Raw genomic sequence first — 13399 nt, 5'->3', positions numbered from 1 at the left:
ACTTTTTAAATGAACTTATGATGTTGACTGCAGTACAATGAACTGCAAAACCCACCTGAACGTATCAATGTCCAGGGTGACATTGATTCAGCGACTGAGGAGGACGACGATTCGGTGGATGAAGATGACAGTGCAGCAACAAAAGCAAGCCGGAAGGGTGCTATCATCGAGTATATGTCCCAACTGGGACACCAAGTGTTGGCTCAAACCATGAGATATTTTGGCAACAGGTTGTTGTTGTCGTCACTGGGCTCGGAATTAGCTGGAGCGACGGCCAACGAGGGAGCAAATGTGGCTGTAACCGATGGTCATCACAGTACAAGCAATCATGATGTGATTCACGCCATGGCGGCTGCACTAACCAGCAGCGACACATGTACAAATGATGACGACTGTGCCGAGAGGGGCAAAAATATTGAACAAGCCACCGGTGATGAAGATCAGTTTCGCTTCCCATATTTTGATGTTACACATAGTCCTCTTGATCACCATTACATCGACAATGCGGGGCAGGTGGGTTCACCACCCAAAACTACATTTCTTTTCTGTTTCCGGATATAAGGCTCGGTTTCCAGATTTTACTTGAATTTGTAAAACTCACCTTAATTCAACATCAGAACATAAAATTTTACCATTCTTTTTCAGGGCACTAGTGGTGGAAAGAGGTGGGTGAAGGCGGTGCAAAAAGAATGGAAAATACTGGAGAACAACAACTTGCCAGACACCATATATGTGCGCGTGTTCGAGGACCGCATGGACCTGCTCAGGGCCGTGATAGTTGGTGCGAGCGGGACACCCTACCACGACGGGCTCTTCTTCTTCGACCTGCACCTGCCGCCATCCTATCCTGATATGCCTCCGATGGTGTACTACCACTCATTCGGTCTTCGCCTCAACCCCAACCTCTACAACTCTGGCACAGTGTGCCTCAGCCTTCTCAACACCTTTGGTGGAGAGGCATCTGAAGTCTGGTCACCATCTACATCAAGTCTCCTACAGGCCGTCGTCTCTATACAGGGTCTTATACTCAACGACCAACCATACTACAATGAGGTCGGTTATCAGGCCCTAGTTGACAAGCCAGAGGGATGCCGCAACGCACTGCCATACAATGAAAATGCTTACTTGCTCACCCTTTGGACGATGATCCACTTGTTCCGCCGACCGCCATGTGGATTTGAGGGATTCATTAAGGATCACTTCTGCCGCCGAGGGAGGTTCATTCTTCGAGCATGTGAGGCATACCTCAGAGGGTGTGTAGTTGGCATGCTCGATGGTGATGCATGCGCCACCAAGGGGAGCAAGGACGATAGATCATGCTCAGCCGGGTTAAGACTGGCGCTTTCCAACATGCTGCCGAAGCTCGTGGCAGCACTAGCAGAGATTGGCGCCGAGGGGTGTGAGTGTGACCAGTTCCACGAGCTGCATGACCTTCTTATCGGCGGCGATCGAGTGCAACGTTGCTCACTAAATTATCAAGTGCACTAGTTCTTGGTTGCATATGTCTAGTATATATACATTTTTGTAGTGCCGTGTATGTATAGTTTTTGCATTGTCATTGCGACTTTATCCAACTAGAGATAAATGCCTCCTTACTATTAATAATAATTTACTTTATATCATTCATAAATAGTTAAAGTACGGGCTCTGCATTTTCTAATTTATGTTTCTTTTTCAGAAACAAAACTTATATCTTATTTTCATTTATTATTAGAGGAGAAAAGAGCAAATTAGCTCAGTTAGGCCCAAGTATAAGAAATCAAACTTATACTTTATTTCAATTATTATAATTAGAAGATAAAATACCAAATTAGCTCAATTAGGCCCAATTAAGAATCAAAAGTGCCCACTAACTATCAATGAAAAAAAACAAAAAACAAATGAAATCGCTGGGATGATGCGGTGCATATGGCCGCTGCCGGCTTAAAGCCCCTCTGATTAAGTAAGCCCTTTCGTGACTATGTGGTTTCCTCAACTGGTATATAGTACGGTCTGGTTCTAAACCGCTCTCTTCGTCGAGTGTCAAAAACGCTGTTATATTATAGGATCGGAGGAAGTAATTTCAAATAGTTTGGATTGCTTACTTTTTCAGTTTTCACGTCACTCTCCCGCTCAGCATGTACGTCATTCCCTGGTCAACATGCGTGCAATTTAAATACGACCATACGTTAGGTGCTCATACGGTACACCACCTCTTTGGTGGATTACATACATTGCTTCGTGCAAGCATGAACGAATAATTGCACATACACACTTTTGAGTAAGTGTTCATTCCGCACATACACACTTTCGTGCAAGCCTGGCTCCTGGATGCTTGACATCCTGACATTGAAGTAGGCCGGCTGCTTAGGCTCTGGCATCCTGATCTCCTCGCTGCCAAGCATGAAGACCAGGGGCGGACCTAGAGAGAAAATGACCAGGTGTCCTAGCATATCATCACTCATATTTTTCATCTAAAGATGAGGTGTGGCACTATATTTTGCATGAAACTTACAAAGAAAACATCTTGCACCGGTGTCCTGTGCATCCGGGTAGTTCAACTTGGGTACGCCCCTGATGAAGATGATGTTGGAAATGCTGGGTCGGCTGTTGGCGCTGTCCTGGATGCAGAGCGGCGCCATCTAGACTCACTCCATCACCTTGGACACCGGGTAGTAAACCCCAAGTACCATGTCGACCAACTCATGCCCGTTCGCTTTGATATTTAGCTTTCAGCACAACTGAAGTGGAACCTTTTGTTGCGTTTTAAGTGAATCTAGTGCATTATATGTACTTACGTGTCCTGTTAGATTCAAGAAGCTTGTATTCCTTTGCCCGCTTATAATCTCGATATGTAAGATGCCAAAATTGTAGATGTCCGACTTGGTCGAGAAAAAACCCTTTGAGGCATACTCCATAAAAATTCCATCAGGCTTCTTGATTACTACATTCATGCAAAAGGAAGGCGGGCTCCAATGTGAACCCAGTAGCAATCAAAGTGCATCGTGTGTTTCTAAACTATTGGTTCCTCCAATGTCTCAGATAATTAAATCCCCTAGGCATAAATATTGTATGTACATGAACTAAGTCTAATGATGGACTGAATTCTTAAATGTCACTCATATATATATATATATATATATATATATATATATATATATATATATATATATATATATATATATATATATATATATATATATATATATACACACACACACACTAGACCATGATGGCGCGCGTTGCCGCACCCATCAATTTTGGGAGTAGAGTGGTTGGAATTTGTATATACATATGAAGACACTAAACATATAAATGATATAATCACCCCTAAAAGTTTACGAACATATTCTAAATTGAAAATCTTGTTTTATAAATGATATAATTTCCCCCAAAGTTTAAGAACGTATTCTAAATTGAAAATATCCAAACAATTGGTTGCAACAATCTCTGATACTTTCAGGCAAGTACAATCATCAACTGGTAGCTAAAATTGTACAAGACCATACCTATCAACAGTGGCGGAGCTTGAGAATAATTCAAGAGGGGGCCATTAGTCAAAAGGAACCAAGTTAATAGGGAAGGAGGGGCTAATTTGTAGTTTAAACACTAATTAGGCTCATGATGTAGCTTGTTCTTCAATGGATGCAAAAAATAAGGGGGGGCCATGGCCCCTGTTGGTCTCCACTAAGCTCCGCCACTGCCTACCAAGAAGCCAAATGAGAGAACAGAAACACAGATCCTTGTGCGATTGTCACAAACAGTGGCTACAGTTATCGGTTCACATGCATATTTTGTTGCCAGGAAAATCATAGTAACCACTCCGCGTAATGAAATTTATTCTGCCCATAGTACGAAATTTGGAGTATCTCTATCTTGTGTAAGTTCCTGCATTTAAGACGTCATCGGCGGCAATGTGATGTACGGCAATATTTCCTGGTCCCATCAACAACACCTCATAGCAGATAGGGGAACCACAAATAGCAGTTCGGGAGAACATCGGCAGTTCTATTTATTATCAATTCATGTATCACCCAAGTAGCAGCACGAACATACACATTGTGCTCAATATATTACGAAAAATGTAATAAGGAATAGATGAGTAGAACCGATTTGCATTCCAATGAGCAATGAACAAATCTCTTAAATAACTTCTCCCGAGAAGAAGATTTTTGTACTCGTGCCTTTGGCTCACGTTCTAACATCTCCAGCGCTATTTGCTTCTCTGCCAACAAAATAATGTAATTATAACAAGAAATTAGCAAGGGTACTTGGTAGTGCTATCACTAAGGCCGCGCTTGGAATGGTTGTATTCCAATACGGGGGTGTTTTGTTTACACTTGTATTTTACTCGCCACTGCACAATTTCCGGCTGGAAACAAAACGACCGTCGAGGTCTGTATTTTTTACACCCGTATCTGAAAACAAAACGACGTTCTAAACAGAGCCTAAAGAATTGATTACCTACATTGAGTGTACAATTTTATGATACATACATAAGGAATGTGGAAAAGGTTCCATGTGATATTACAATCCACGTCAGCAATATATCTTGTGACAAGAACGCATCATATATAATTTCTTTTGAATATTACAAACTTTGGTATTCCCGCCGGGCATTATATCACAGGTCAATCAAGTTCTCCACTGACCTCAAAGCCTCATCTCGCTCTTGTCGTTTCCCTTGTAGGCAACAACACCTGCAAAGAAGAAAGCTCTTATTCTGCTTAGGAAATAGGAATGAGAAGATACTTGTGAAAAGGCCAAAAGTAAGATCATATGTTTTCTAGCCGAAACAGGCTCAAGTACTTTGCATCGAAATTAAGCTACATCACATGGAAATCAACGTGGAAACATGACAGGAAAAACTACAATTTTAATGGTATAGAAATAGTAACATTGATGCAACAATTTGTTTCTTGGATAAAGGTTGGTTTGCAAGATCTGGAGGTATGTCTAAAAGATTTGGTAAGTAGACATAGCATGTGCTCCAACAACAATCATACGAAACGCGCTGTTTCGATCGTCTGGAGTCGGGGTTAATCAAAATAATCTACTCTTCATTTAGAGGGAAATGTGGCCAGAGGCATCATCCAGTACTCCAGACCTGATCTAACTTGCCCTGTTCCCTGTATCTAATGCGAGCCAATAATTTTTCCTCAATGTGTTATACTGTGTATTTAGGAAAGATATTATCAGGGAAATTATTGGCCTTTGTTCACTCATTGATAGAGCAATCGGGTTATGTTTTTCGCGCATTTGAATTGGTGTAAGTCTGTGGAATACATCAACAGACAGTACCATGGGATGAATGATACACATACATATCAATAATTATCATTGGGAATTGTCTAAGAAAGAACGCCTAGTTACATGGATAGTAAAGCATCAAGAGACAGGGCATGGCTGCGCTCGTGAAGAAATTACCATGCATGCAATTGTCAGATGAAGAAAAATCCAAACAAGATATGAGAACGAACCTTCCGAATTAGCCTGAACCGATAGACCAGAAGCAAGATGTACACTGCCTATACAAAATTAAGACTGGCAATAAATCAACGGAATTGTTAGGCTGAACATGGAATTGTAGGGAAAATTCTGCAGTAAGGTCGAAGATGGAGGGGCTACATTAGCCAATAACCATAATAGCTGCTGAAGGTGTTACTGCCAGAGGAAGAATGGGAACATGAAAGCGTGAGGGATATATACTGGCGAATGAACTCAAGTAGTACGTGTACGTTTTTTAAATAGTAACTGCATCCATTAATCGCCACGGGCAAGTTGCGCGCATTACCTGCCATAAATGAGTAACCAGGAACTGATGCATGGTGGCTTAATTGCGGCGGATCGACTTCAAACGCTAGTCAATGCCTGCAGCGCTACTTCTCCCTTCTGCGTCAGCTCCCAATGCGTGCATCGCCTCTCCCCCGCATCGATTGGCAAGGTCCGCACTGCGTCGCTCCCTCCGCGTCGGTCTGTCGTACACCCGCGTTGGTGGGCTTCTTGCGAGAGAGAGGGCCCAATTAACTACAGGCCTTCAATTTTGTTACGAGAGTAGCTGCCCACTCCTGTAGCGAGAATCAGTGCGCATGAGTTTGATTTGACGGTCGAAGACACCTAAAACTGGAGATCCGACGGACAAGAATGCTAATGGCCTGAGATGGCTGGAAAAGTGCTCAGTTTTAATGTATTTATATATATATGCATATCCATCTACTAGTGTCCACTTTCCCTCACACACATTACCAACGCCAACCACCAAGCATGCATCTTGTATGCATGTCTAGAGTAGGGGGCACCATGGTTTTTATTTGCTCGTGAAATACCTACTCATATCTAGAGAAAATTGTTTTTTGGCATCTCTTTTTAATGAACTTCTCTTTCATTCTTCATATAGATTAAGGGTGCGTCTAACTAACAGTTGACTGATTTTCATTTAATCATAAGTCAAATTTTGTGTCAGTCTAATTTGACTAGACTGACCACCCAGAAGACACAAAATACACATGACCGTACTAATTCTTTTTAACACCACGTTACATTAATTAACCAGTGCGAAACTTACAATCGTTTGATACAAAATTCACCACACAGTGCGGTACATCATTAGCAAGAATTCCATCGGATCTATTGTCAAAACTAAATTTTGCTATTAGATGAGCCACCACATTGGCGGATTGACTAATCTTAGCCATTTGAAAGTTGTTTATCAGCTTAGATAAGCTCGGTGCTGCGGTTCCTAGTGTGCTGAAGGTGGTGGCTTGAGGCGTGCTTCCTCGGCAGTGATGTGTGGCTCCGACTGCAAGTGGCTGCAGTGTTGGCGGTGTGAGGCATCTTTCGGGGCTGGCCGGAAGCTTGGTGGCGTGGAAATGTGCAATGCTACGGATGAAAATTCTGTTCGACCTTGGTCGGACCGGCGTCGATGGCACCCGTGGGTGTCATTCCCCTTCCTGGAGGCGTCGCCGAGTGTAGCGCCATTGTTCACGGTGCCTTGTATCGGCAACCATCTCCGGGGCGAAAGCCTTGATTCGTAGGATCGGCACGATGGCGGCGTCTTTCTGACGTTGTTTCTCTGTTGGGAGCTTCGTGCTTGGAGATAAGAGGCCCTATGTTGCGCTCCTCCGGCGTGCACCGCTACCCGAATCGTTCTTCTCTGGCGCTATGTACAGTCGTTGCTGGCTCTTCCTGGGAAGCTGGAGTTGCTGTTCTTCGATGATCACCGGCGTCGGTCGAGACGCGGCGAGGATATCGGTTTTGGGTAGGCTCTGTTTGTCGTAGTGTGTGTCGTGTGTGGTTTCCTTCTTGTGTCGGGTGTGGAGTTGTGCTACGCTCGCTGTTCGCAGCGAGAGGTAGATGTGGTTGTATGGCTGTATTTCTCTCCTTCTATAAAGCTAAGGTAAGCAATTTGCGTACCCTCGAAAAAAAAATCGACCAACGATGACCTGTCAAGGTTCTCTGTTGCAAGAGTCGCCACAACAAACGCACAATCAGTCTCTAAAATAATAGGATTGTGGAGAGGTATACCTATGTATAGACCAGCAATGCATGCCCTTAGCTCCGCTTCATCCACACTTTGACACGATCCAATGAAGTCCCAAGAAGAGGCAATGACTTCCCCAGCCGCATTCCTAACCACCACATGAGGGGGGTAACGTGAAAAACAGTAGAACTCGAGAGGGGTAGCGTGAAAAACATTTTTTTTAAGTTTTTAACGTGGGATTTTATTTGCTACGAGAAACTAAAAATGTTGGCAGTGTCATCGATACGCATGCAGCTGCAATGCTATTTTCTTTTAATTCCAACATACCGGGTGTCTCTGAAGGGACGAGTCTGGGAGCAGAGCGGGGCTTATGACCTGGTCCTGTTTAACGTCGCTAGCCGATGTGGGACTAAACGAACCAGCGTCTTGCGTGGCGACTTGCCGAGACTGGCGATCTGCCCTTTTCCTTCCCGCTGATTCCTTGTGCTTCCTTCCTTGAATCCTCTCGTGTCCATCTTTGTTCTTCCCAGCTCGCTTCCTCTGTTCTTCTCAGGCTTTCTTGATCTCTTTGTCTCTTCTCTCTCCCACCAAAGCTTTGGCGAATTCCTGGGTGGTCTCTACCCGGGACAGAAGATTACCGATGGATGCGGCGCCGGACATGGAGGGCCCTTCGGCTCCTCACTCGCCGGTTGCGGATCGAGCACGGTGCCGTTGGCCTATTCGAGTGGGATGGATCACTTCAGAAAGCAAGCGATGCAGCTTCTCAAGAGATCCAAGGATCCCCTAAGTTGCTTGGGGCGGATGAGAGAAAGGGCTAGGGCATTCCTTGGCCATGCCCATGATGTTGGAGAGCAGAATTTTCAGTTGGAGGTGAGACCTTGCATCCAATACTCAGCCCCAGCCGTCCCGGCGAATCCAGTGGAGGAGGTCGTCAGCAAACCAGCTACGTACGGTGATCTCAATGATCTCATCCGTGCTGGACAAACCCGTAATCCCATGCGCGTATGGCGCCTCTCTGAATCTGAATGAACATTATATTACGGTTCAGACTTTGAAGTGGCCTGGAAGCATGACAAATTGGGAAATTTCTCTGTTCGGTCAGCATACAAAGCTCTATTACAGTTGAAGAGACAAAATGAGATTGCATCCACCTCCATAACTGCTCCTATTAGTCATTGGCAGAAGTTGTAGAAAATCCCAGTGCCACCTAAAGTTCGTAATTTCTGGTGGAGGGTTATTCACAAATTTGTACCATGTCGTTCGGTTCTGCAAAAGCGTCATATTGAGGAGATATCATTTTGCGAGGACTGCGGAGTGGAGGAAACAATAACACACGCACTGTTCTCTTGTACACGGGCCAAGGTTTTTTTGGTCTGAACTTAAGCGTTTCCTTCCGGTTAGAATTCCTGTTCTTCATCCAGATTCTTGGGCTATTAATATTGTTGACAACAAAGAGGTTTCAGAATCACTTGCAGCCATTATCTTAGTTGGGTGCTGGACAGTGATCTGGATAGAACAGAACAACAAGAGACATGGGGAACGATGTCGTTCTGTTCAGGCTTCTGTCAGATGGGCAATTGATACTATTCATGATATTGGTACATTGGAAGGAGTGAAGAAGCACCGAATGCCGAGAGAGAATACGAGCTGGTTACCACCAGAGGAAACTTTTATCAAGGTGAATCTTGATGCCTGCTATTCATGAAACTTGGCTCGGCACGGGAGTGGTGATTCGAAACCACAATGGTGAGTTAATCCGAGCTCAGGCTATATGGTACTGGTACGCGCAAAATGCATGGTTTATGGAAGCCTTGGTGATCCGGGATGGTATCTGTGTAGCAATGGATCTTGGCTTCTGCAAGGCTATCATCAAGAGTGATGCGCAGGAGGTTGTCCGGATGATCAATGTTGCAGATTGCGAGAGGGCGGATATACGGTGATGTGTTCATGTGCGAACAGATAGTACATGGTTACCACTTACGAGCGTGAAAAACCTGAAACCTCGTAACAAGGATGCCTACCTACTAAATGGAAGAAGCAAACCAGCCGCAACGTACATACGTTGCGATTTGCTATCAGCAAAGACTAAGCATGTATCCAATCCAACAGGGACGTAGCTAAGCTATAGCTAGCACCAGCGATATATATACCAGCCGACGATGAGCATGTCTTTCATATCATGTGCTGCGTGGCGGGCGGCACGATGGAGCCGTCGCTGCGGCCCTGCTGCTTCTGTAGCTCCACGTTGGCGTGCCATCCGATGTCCATGACGAAGCCCCGGTTGCAGAGCTCGCGGTACTCCTGGCAGATGGCGCAATACTCGAGTCAGCAGAAGTGGACGCAGCAGTCCGGGCAGGGGGTCTCCTGGAGCCCGTACTGGGCGCGCATCTTGGTGCGGTACACGCAGGAGTAGATCCACTGGCACTGCCACCCCGACAGCACCCCTATCGCCATGTACAGGGCCGCGCCGGCGCCGCTTGACGTCGCCCCCTTGTCCAGGATCTCCGCCATCCGCCCCACCGCGATGCACGGGCAGCACCACCCCAGCAAGCAGACGCCATGGTCGTCGGCCCAGTCGAACAAGCCCGTTGACCAGGGGGTGGTTCCGGGCTCCATGGTGGCTGCTGGCATGCTCGTTCCGGCCGACGGGCTCCTATAGCTATCCGGCCACCGGTGGACGATGGGCAAGCGGGTGGCCTCAGCTAGCGGTATATGTTGGTTCCCACGATTTATTAGCACTAAAAAAATTAGCGCGCACTATTATTAGCTGGACTCGCAAAAATAAGTGGCACATGATTTCCATGTTCCATCTCCCGATAAAAATAGTAATACGTACTATAAGGAAAAGAAAATACTCTTGAAATGTGCCCCCTATGGGCTATGAAAATAATAGGACAATTCCATGACCGACTTCATTTTCTTATGGTGAATTGGAGCGGCGCCACATTCGGGATGATGACTAGTACGTCTGATGTGCGGACATGCCAATGAGTCGTTATTTCATGCCTTCATACAATGTGATCGTGCATGCGCTGTTACTTTCGAATGCTGCGAAGGAATTCTTTCAAGTCAAGTTGCCTAAACTTCATCCAGCCACTTGGACTAGGGATTTGCTATAGCAGGCTATGCCAAATAGCGGCGGATCCCTCGCACTTTGGCTTCGCTATCACGGGATCTGCCTCGTCTCTTGTGGCCTTAGGGCCATTGATGCGCGGTGGATCCTATCCTTTGTCGTTGAGAGGGCTTATGCTTCATTTTAGGTGTTTTTTTGTTCTGTTTGGTGTTTGTATCCTGCTTTACATAGAGGTGACAACGGCATCTAACAACTAACTACCAGGAATGCCAATAAAATTAATTGCCGCATTACATAGAGGTGATGTCAACACACTACTTTGGGCAAATCCTTATGCCCACGCCCTAACAACCCTTCACGTGTTGGAGCTCTGCTGCCTTCTTTTCTTCTCTGCCCTAATTATCTATCAGAGTTTCCAGTGGTATCCTCCGCCTGCCAGGTAATGAACATGCAACCAAATGATTCAAAAGAAATGTGTATTACAATATATATGCCCAACCAACATATGAAGAATCCTGACAACAAGATATGTATCTGAGACAAACACAATGCCACGTGTAGTTCATCAGGAAACAAAAAACACTCTTAATTATGATATAAGCTACAAATAGGAGTGTTCCCATGAGAACTGCAAAGGGATCCCCAACAATGCCTCTGTTAAATTTTCCTTGAAATCGCCCTACCCCTTTGTTGTTGTTCATTTCTTTATTTGTCTTGGATACCATGGGAGAGATCCCGATGCGGAGTACCAAAGAGAAAAAGACATCGAATGCTTATAAGAGCTCAAGGAAGGATGAACAGGGACATCATCGAAGTATGTCTTCTCCAAGGTAGAGGATCTCAACATTGAGGAGCTAGGAGCATTTCCAATTTCTCCCGCGAGTACAGACACAAATTTCACATCGGTTTTGATATGAGCATACCAGCACATGTGGGCCACCACCATGATATCCGTTATGGCATTATCACTATCTCAATAAATATACTTCTCATCCCAAATAATTCTAGATCATGTCCACTTTGATTGTGCCAACGACAATGAGGAGATCGTCTGTGACTAGGGTCAACGATGAGGCGAAGATGGAAAGGATTGTGTTGCTCAAAAGTAGAGGTGGCCCATTTAGGGACCACTTAGTAGTAGTGCAGGTCTTACACCCCTGCGCTACTGCCACCCCTGCGCTACTACTACTGCATAACCCCGGGGCACGACGGGGACCACTTAGTGGTAGTACATATTTTAGACCCCTGCGCTACTGCCACCCCTGCGCTACGACTATGCCTTACCTGTAGCGCACAGTTTGCACCCGCGCTACTACTAAGTAGTAGTAGCGTGGGTCAAATAAGGGGCGCCACTACTAAGTGGTTACGTACCTATAGGGTTTTCCCTGATAGTGGATCTTCTTGATGATCTGGATGTTGATTGGAAGAAATGCTTGTTAAAACTTCACAATATTCATTGTTGTGGTGGAAGACTTAATAAATTCACCTCGCCCTTGAGGGAGGGTCACTCTCTAAGGAAGTTGTTGGGTCTGAGTGCCCCTTCTCTAGACAGCCAATTATCCTTGGGTCTGTCCCTCGATTCATTTGATAATGCCTTGTGTCAAAGTATCCCATCCGTCCAACATGGCCCTCTGAATTTGTGTAGGATTATTACCCAAACTAGTTGAAAGGAAAATTTTCCTTGCCAAATATTCTGCTAGCTTAATGTTTGTGTAGATTGAATATGCAAACTAATTTTCAAGAACAGAAAATTTGGCATATAATGCATAATTTCTATTTGATCTTCTGAATCTTCTTATGTACACTACCTTTATTAAGTCATAATTACCTTATGTATTCCGTAACATATAACATGGGCGATAGGGGTAAATGGCACATGAATGGGTCTATATCATTTATAATTAACCGCCAGATCAATATATTTGTATCCCCCGCTTTATGTCATAAAGCAAACATCATCACATACATTGGGACAAACCGAAACAACACACACCACCACCACACACAACACACACCCAGGACATGATACAAAGGTGTCGGGCACCGTGCCCCAATGCCACCGCCTACCAAGCTAACCAAAGATGACGAAGGATAACCGCTTGGAGAGGACGTAGAACTCCAAGAAGAAACGAGGAGGGGTGAGACGGACATGACTGAGCAGTGACTCCAAGATAGTGCCTCCTAGAAGGGGACGCCCATGGATATCCGCCACCGCCCGATCCGTATGTCATGTTTTCACATGGAGTCACATGCGAGGGGCCGAGAGCATCGCCACGGCGCCTTCATGAAGGATACGACGTCCACCGCCACCACCACCGCATAATTTCTATTTGATCTTCTGAATCTTCTTATGTACACTACCTTTATTAAGTCATAATTACCTTATGTATTCCGTAACATATAACATGGGCGATAGGGGTAAATGGCACATGAATGGGTCTATATCATTTATAATTAACCGCCAGATCAATATATTTGTATCCCCCGCTTTATGTCATAAAGCAAACATCATCACATACATTGGGACAAACCGAAACAACACACACCACCACCACACACAACACACACCCAGGACATGATACAAAGGTGTCGGGCACCGTGCCCCAATGCCACCGCCTACCAAGCTAACCAAAGATGACGAAGGATAACCGCTTGGAGAGGACGTAGAACTCCAAGAAGAAACGAGGAGGGGTGAGACGGACATGACTGAGCAGTGACTCCAAGATAGTGCCTCCTAGAAGGGGACGCCCATGGATATCCGCCACCGCCCGATCCGTATGTCATGTTTTCACATGGAGTCACATGCGAGGGGCCGAGAGCATCGCCACGGCGCCTTCATGAAGGATACGACGTCCACCGCCACCACC

At 45.3% G+C, this 13399-nt stretch overlaps 2 protein-coding genes across 2 annotated transcripts in view; one reads left to right on the top strand and one right to left on the bottom strand.

Moving 5' to 3' along the window:
• The window catches only part of LOC119360340 (probable ubiquitin-conjugating enzyme E2 23), a 3506-nt gene extending 2018 nt beyond the window's left edge, over positions 1–1488 (top strand). Inside the window, exons 2-3 of the mRNA XM_037626021.1 lie at positions 34–513; positions 646–1488. Of these exons, the coding sequence (XP_037481918.1) occupies positions 34–513; positions 646–1488 (1323 nt within the window). The remainder of the gene's footprint in view (positions 1–33; positions 514–645) is intronic.
• A 7911-nt stretch (positions 1489–9399) lies between these two features.
• Positions 9400–10142, bottom strand: LOC119366977 (cell number regulator 10-like). Its single transcript, XM_037632628.1, has one exon. It carries the CDS (start codon positions 10088–10090, stop codon positions 9785–9787), a length of 306 nt encoding a protein of 101 aa, XP_037488525.1. The 5' UTR covers positions 10091–10142; the 3' UTR covers positions 9400–9784.
• Positions 10143–13399: the final 3257 nt, after the last annotated feature.

The sequence above is a fragment of the Triticum dicoccoides genome, chromosome 2B (assembly GCF_002162155.2).
Source record: "Triticum dicoccoides isolate Atlit2015 ecotype Zavitan chromosome 2B, WEW_v2.0, whole genome shotgun sequence".
NCBI lineage: Eukaryota > Viridiplantae > Streptophyta > Magnoliopsida > Poales > Poaceae > Triticum > Triticum dicoccoides.
The sequence above is the reverse complement of the archived record's forward strand: the minus strand, read 5'-3'. Positions and strand labels throughout refer to the sequence as shown.

What these genes read in the sequence shown, in the direction of transcription:
- LOC119366977 (XM_037632628.1), bottom strand. Translation starts at nt 10,090, where the DNA reads ATGCCAGCAGCCACCATGGAGCCCGGAACCACCCCCTGGTCAACGGGC.